Here is a 7,569-nt window from a genome sequence, read left to right as displayed (position 1 = left end):
GTGGCTCAAACAGGGGTGTTCCTTGTGTTCAGTGTGGGTGGGGCTTAAGGGGCACCAGAGCAGTGCTTCGCCTAGGGCGCCGTTTCAGCTAAGGCCGGCCCTGAGTAGACAGGTGGAGCAGCAAGGAGACAGAAGAGGACATACAGTGGGTGTAAGAGGAGGAGGGAAGGTTAAGACACTGAGGCATCTTGCAACTGTGATGCCCATTGGTAGGAGGAGATCTAAGGAAATAGAGGGAAGCATTACACTTACAACATAATTTCCATAAACAGAACTATGACAATATTAATAAAATATTTTTCTTCACTTTAGTCCAAGATAAAGATTATATGTTGACTTTTCTACATTTCTGTTAGAACTGATGTAGAAAGACGGTGAGGTAAAGAAGTGAGTATAGTCAAAAGCCATCCTTTCATGCTTACAGTAAGCGCTGGAAGAATTTCTCCAAGATTAAGCTTCAGTACAAGATAGTCCTGTTTAAGGTTTTAAACATATTATGTAATGTAAAGTACATTCCAGTTGCTTACCTTTTGTCACCTAGGTCTGATATCCAACTGTTGCATTACTATACCTATGTGAAACAAGTATGGAATATGCTGTGTTCAAACCCATGACCATGTCTATGGTAGTCTTACACTTGCACCTGTTGTCACAAGAGCGTTAAGTGGACAATTCTAACTCGCTAAACAAACAAATACACCTATGCAAAAGCTTGATATCATGGTGTTAGATTTTTACAATACCTACCCCCTCCAAAAATGGAAGCTTAGTTCAAGTTCACATAACAGATCCCTGCAATTATATTTGCAGACTGTATTTTCGTCAATTTCATCTGTAACAAATGTACCCTTACCCTTTAGAATTAGCCAGATGGTGATAATGGGATTGGTAGCCCTTCTCTCTTCCCAATGGTATTAAAAAAAAAAAGTTTGCAAAATACGCATTATAAAGCACGAACACAATTCATTACGAATTTAATCGGGAGTATACAGGTATTGTACAATTTTATAGACTCATACCCTTGTCTCTAGTAAATGTCTAGTATTTGAAGCTCCTAACAAAATGATCTCTTTTCAAGTCTGCAACATTGTCATTAAAGACTGGGGCCTGAAAGGGTCCACTCGAATAAGCTGGCAAGCCACACAAACAAGAAAATAAATACTGTAAAAAGTTAAGAGCTCCACCAGTAACACTTAGTTGTAAATAAATGCCAAGCATCACCAAGATGAGACGGTCAACTTCTGTATCTCCCAGCAGTTGTCACTGTCGCTAGACTAGTCTCAGTCTCCAAAATGATAACACCCATCTACTTCTGCGTACACAACAGTAAATCCGCGCGTTCGATTGTATAATTTTTCATACACGTCTTTTAAGCGCATGTGCCATGAACGTTAGCATATTTTTCGTGTGTGTCTTTCGGCTATTTTTCGATTAGGGCTCGCTACAGCGGAACTCCGGTCCGCTAATGATTGGCAGTAGACTTTTACGTGCTGACTTGCCGGGCCTAACGCACAACCTTCACCGAAGGAAAGCCCATTCACGCATGTCGCTACACAGAAGACGCTCTAAATGAGAATCGAACGGGCACCGTCCAACTGTGAGGCGACAACGCTACCGCAACACCACTACCGCAGCAACGTTAGCATATTTTAAGAACGCATAATATTTCCTTTAGAAGGCCATTAAAGGCGTTTACGTATATTTGCACGCCCCAAAGATTGTACACGGTATCACGCATTCTAGGGTGCGCGGTTTCCTAGAACGAGCGTTGCTTAGTGAACATGGCGGCTACTGACTGCTGTGAGGATGCGGGCTGTGTTGAAGGTACCGTTCGCGTTGTTGCTTACCACTGTGGATTATGAGCTGTCAGAGCTTGAACAACACCCAGGATATTCAACAATAGTAACAGCAGCGTATCATGGCTCGTCTTGTGGATTATTTTGTATTGGTCGGATACGACCTCGAAAAGACAGGTAAGTCTGTTGACGGTGGAGCCGGAGAATGAAAGAACGGAATAGCGGGTACAACACCGGGCCGCGGCGGAGCAGCCCCGCCCGAGCGTATACTGTTGAACAGTACCAACTCTGAAAAATTATTGATGGACTATTAGGCTTCTTGGAAGTTGATTAGTGGCATGCGTGCGCTGTCAGTTCTGGGAGGGGCTAGGATGTTGGATCTGATTTTTTTTTTTTTGGAGGGTGGGTTGGATAACTCAACTGCCCAGATTTTTGTCACATTTTTGGTTCATTTTTCATAAAATGTTATTTTCTTGCAAACCATCGAGGATAGCAGTCACTAAATAATGACAGATATTTGAGTTTCAGACTTCTTGTCCTACAGAAAATGCATGTTAACCCAACACATTTTATTCTAGCAACTTTCTAAACCATTAAGGACAATATTTTTGGGTCTTTGTCCCCGCATTATTTTTAGCTCTGTCCAGATTTCTTGCTCTTGGAGGTTGAGAGGCATGTTTGCAGTAGATAGCAAAACAGTTGCGTGAAGTCATTAGTTTTGTTAAACCTGGCACTACTTTAGTTATAAACATGGGTACTCAGGTGAGTCATGCTGGTGATTTGCGTTTTGAGTAGATGAGGTTAGGTAGGTCTAAGTAGATTAGCCAGTTAGTATCTGACATTGTGTAAGGGGTCTATGATTTTGATGGCATCTGGTGTTACATCCTGGGGTGTGTATAGTAAATGTTGAGTTGAATGAGGGGTTAAGGTTGCTGATAGTCATATTTTGGAGTAATTGAATAATAAGATATTTTTGACTGGTTGAGGTTGTTTGTAAAGACTAGTGGAACAGAGTATAGCTATGTACTTGTGATTACTTCAAAATGGTTTCTGTTGAGATTGTAATGTAAATAAGAAGATTGTGGATTTGGAGCATTGGGTAGGTTGTGGATTTTTTTTTTTTTTGAGGATGTGTTACTTTACTTTTTTGACACGGGTGTGCTTGGTTAACTTCTGCCAGTCCCAACATTGATGTCATACATACATGTAAAGTGTGAGGAGAAATTTAATGAGCCGTGGACTCACTTCTAGAGGATGTTGTTTTTTGTTTAAGTAGTAACATGAAAAGTGATTCTGTTGACAGCAGTACCCTTATCTAGTACATTTTTGGCACTCAGTATGATTAACTTTGTATTTTCTGGTTGTGTGATTATATTTTCTGTTCTCCACCTCCCGCACACTGTCCTATTTTTGTTTTCTCCTGCTTTTTTTGGTGTTATGCTTTTGCTGAGTGTCATGTTTACATGTATACTGGTGTATATACACGTGCACTTTAAACATCTCTGTGTACCTATTGAGATCACGTTGTTCCTTTTTAATGTTCAAATGCTACAGTTACAACACTCTCTCTTATAGCTTAAGTTGCCTTGTTACGTTGTTCTCTGTAGGCTGATGTTTTGTTTGTTACATTGTCTGTCTATGCAGAGCAGTTTGTATTGTATACCAGTTCCTTGTTTGTCATGCTTCATCCTTTAACCCAGTGTCCAGATTAACCCCATAGCCAGTAAATATACAAAAAAAAATGTCTGTATAGTGAATTTACAACTAGATTTTGATTTGTTTTTCCCTTTATCTTTATTTATTTCTTGTGCTATGCTGGAGCTTAAAGTTTGAAGTTTTACAGAGACTGTTTAATAACCAAATACTTTTTGTAAGCTGGTGAGTTCCTTAACACCAAAGTCTTAACTTCCCGTTTTGAGAATGTGTCCGAGCTAAAAGCATTTCATTTTGCTATCCTTGTATCTTTCATTGGTCATGTTAACCACTACTACTGGATAGAAGCTTACTTAGAATGCAGACTGAGAGAGAGAGGCTGATTTGAAAAAAATGAGAACACTTTTGGAGTGAAACAGAGTTGAAGTGAAAGAACTGCTGAAAATAATAATATAGCTTTTACTGAACTGCTGAAAATAATATAGCTTTTACCTGTTTTACAGTTGAGGGTGAAGCAGTAGATACGGGAACCTATGCTTTGTCTGGGTTGTCCAGCTGGGTTTTTGACCTGTTATCAAAAATCTCAAAAGAAATTTACAATATATAAGGTAGTACACAATGCTTATATAACATACAAAAAAGTGATATACAAATATTGCTTTGATAGTGCAGGCTGTATACATAGTGTTTAGCAGAAAAAAATGGGAGAAATGCTATGTGCTGGTCCACTATTGACATGATTGTCTTAACAGTATTGTGATATCCATATTGATACAAAATATTCACAGTGTTTTGCCAGACAGTCGTATTACGTATTGACAAAATTATCAATGTAATTCGACAATTTATAGAAAAATCTATAGATACACTGGAACATGAAGGTTTCTTTGCTGCCCCTTGATGAAGGGGTCTTTTATTAATGCAAAAAACTTCAAGTAGTTTGTTTTACTCGTGCTGGAGCAATACAATCACATCACCTCTGGGTTCCTGTGTTTGTAGTTTAATAAAGCAGGAGTAGTATAAAATAGGAGTATTTAAACAAGTTATGTTAAACAGTAAGTGTATATATATTTTTTTCAATAATTCTTTATTCTTTTCATTGATATAAAATAGCAAACATAATAGAACAAGGAGAAGGGAACACCTCTTCACAGTAAGCAGTTGTTATACATTGCTGGTAGTACAAAAAGAAATAAAACAATCAACCAATACTATTTACACTATATACATAGATGCTTTCAATACTCGAGAGAAATTGTTACAGTTCAGTGAGAGTTGTTGTGATTAGGAGTATACATTAGAAAAAGGAGGGAGAAAGTAAGTCGATATTTTAAGTTATCAAACAAGAGATTTGGGTTACTTGTGCAAAATGGTAAAACACTGAATGTGCATAGTATATACTGATATAGATTGAAGTACACTTGCTAGCAGTGTGGCAGTCAGGCAGTACCCAGGTGATATGTAGTAATGAAGGATGTGCTCTAGGAAAATGGAATATTAGAATTAAATAAAATTATTTTGTTGATCAGAAAAGAGAATACTAATTGTTATGAGGACAGTACTTACAGATGCATTGTCATTTTTTAGGTGTAAACAATGTAAACATTTTTCCCTTAAATTCTGAGATTGTTGCTGCAGCTATGTCATTAGGAAGACTGATTCATACTCCAGCATAGGTGGAGAGCATTACATCAGTATATCAGTTATGGCTTCTAGGTTGTTTTGTATGGAGAGCCTCATACAAGCACACTGTCAAAGAAAGGAATGTGGTAGAGCTGGATTTGTTGTGTGGAGGCAAAGCTTGAAAAAGTGAAGCAAAGAAGAGCTTAGTTATGGATTTGACAGTCTATATCCTTTTAGGTGGTATAGAATATGGGATTAGAAGAGCAAATTTACACTTGCACATACTTTCCAGTTTACAATGAAAGGCCAGTGAAGGGAATTCTGCTGTAGAATGATTAAAGCATGAATTTGTTTCTGGTGTGTGGTGTTGTGTCCATGGATTGGTACAGATAGTCAGTTAGTCGATTAAACCTTTTGGCATAGAGTCAGGGTGGGGATCAGTTGATATAGGATTTATAAAAAAAAAATAACCCCTGGGTATTGGGTATTTGATAACATCAATTCACTCAGTTTGGGGTTCACTGGGCATAACAATCCAGAAGCATGAGTGTTTATACCTATTGGAATTAATATATATTTTTTTGTATTAAGAATGAGACTTTGACTTTAAATCATTCAAAGTGAGAGGATTCCTCTTTCTTTTGACCTGTGGTATCAGAGCATACTTTTTCTTATGCTGTAGTACAGTTTTTATCCATGTACTGAACTACATTGAGTTTGGGACCCTGCAAAGGCAAGAGAGCTGTACGTGTGAAATGGCAATGAGCCCATAAGCATAAGATGATTACTTCACTTCAAATTTATTTATGTAGTTTAGAATTTTTTTTAAATGTAACTGAAGTAATGTTTTTATTCTAGCAGGATGTGTATTGTTGGGTGGAGATAGAAGTATTGACTAGGCAGAGGACAGAGTAGAAAGGTAGTAAGTAGTGTCTTTGTATAAGCAGTCCAGAGAAGTGGAGGTGAAAGAGAATCGGTTTTACTGGTAGGGTGACAAGATGAAATGGAAGGAAACTTTTTTTGAGATGAAAGCTAAGTGTCTGTCTAATAAATTTAATTTTTAGTTTTGCTTCTAAATTAGTAGTTGTACAGATAAGTATTAAGCATTTAAAGACCCACTATGGCTAGAAACTGAAAAAACATATTTCGGAACTTATCTTGATGTTTCTGTGGCACTTTTTTCAGTAGGCATTACAAATTTTTGTTCTCATCCAAAAGGCCTTGATAGGGTGGGGGTTGACATAATCGCATGATTATTTTTTCAGTTGGCCTTTCACCTTGACCCCAATGCATTCCAGGCCATCGGAAAACGAGATTATTTTGCCCCGCTTACTGTTTTATGCCAGATATTGTTTTGCATTTACTTACAATGGCAGTACTCATGATTATTGTTGCCTATTAAACTGTGTCTGAAATTTTCCTTCTCTTCCAGTGATATTGTCTAGGTTGGGTTGCCATTTTAAGCACATCTGTAAGCAGTCTGATTTGCTGCAAAATGGTATTCAAGTTAGATTTTTGGAAACCATAACTTAGCTCTTCAAGAGTCATAGTTCTCAACCTCCTTTACAAAGCCAAAAATAACTGGGAGACTAAGACCTAAATCAGGGACAGATTTTGTATATTGCCCTCATAAACTTTAAAGTTGGTAGAATAAAAGATTTTGCTTTAACGTGCATTTTTTGAAGGGTATGATATTTGAAACTCAATATCTGTCATTACTTAGTGATTTTGATATACAACGATTTGCCAGAAAATCACAGATTTTATGATGGTTGGAACAAAAAATCTGGGCATTCTGGGCAGTTTGAGAGAAATGTCTGAAGTTGGTCAGTTAATAGAATGTTTGATGTGAGATTCATCACTTTGGAACTAAAAACGGTAGAGTTGAGAATTCCCTGTAATCAGTTTGTGGCTGGAAATAATAGTATGCAGTAAAATAATTGGGCTTTCTTAAAGGTCTCTAGGTTTTATGACCATGTTGGATGGTCGTAAAACTATAAAGACAAAGCACCATTAATTCATTTTTGTGTGTGCTTTTCCTTGGCCTAAAACTTTAAAATGGAATGGGTAAGATGGTGTAAACAAAACAGAGAAAAATACAAAAAAATAAATTCTATTTAAATACAAGCTGTTCACTCGGGAAGAATAATGGGATAGAAATGCAACTAAAGGGAAGAAACGGCTAAGTGAGTCTTTCATTGTTTTACATGTGGCAATGTTGGGGATTTTTTTCTTTTTGTACAAATGAAAATAAGCTCCAGAAAAAATTTGAGTTTAGGGTATAGTTGCCATTCATAGTGAAGGTATGTCCTCTGAGTGGCTTACCTATTGTGTTCAAATTCTTGTAAAGTTAATATGTATACCACCAAGACCTGTTTTCATTTCATTAGGGTGTCACTTGTATAGTCACCACTGTCTTGTGTTAGGTGTGGTGCAACCCTCTGACTTGTGCAATGTAATGGCAGTGACATTAAAAAATTGGTTTTGTAGTTTGAGC

General features: G+C 37.3%; 1 protein-coding gene across 1 annotated transcript in view; it reads left to right on the top strand.

Annotated features, from left to right (window-relative positions):
• Positions 1-1,621: 1,621 nt before the first annotated feature.
• SBF1 (SET binding factor 1) overlaps positions 1,622-7,569 on the top strand; it is a gene marked incomplete in the record, with an annotated part of 3,250,730 nt that continues 3,244,782 nt past the window's right edge. Inside the window, 1 exon segment of the mRNA XM_044088658.1 lies at positions 1,622-1,973. Within this exon segment, the coding sequence (XP_043944593.1) occupies positions 1,919-1,973 (55 nt within the window).

Source organism: Protopterus annectens, chromosome 11.part0 (assembly GCF_019279795.1).
Source record: "Protopterus annectens isolate FY-2018-M chromosome 11.part0, PAN1.0, whole genome shotgun sequence".
Classification (NCBI taxonomy): Eukaryota; Metazoa; Chordata; order Ceratodontiformes; family Protopteridae; genus Protopterus; species Protopterus annectens.
The sequence above is the reverse complement of the archived record's forward strand: the minus strand, read 5'-3'. Positions and strand labels throughout refer to the sequence as shown.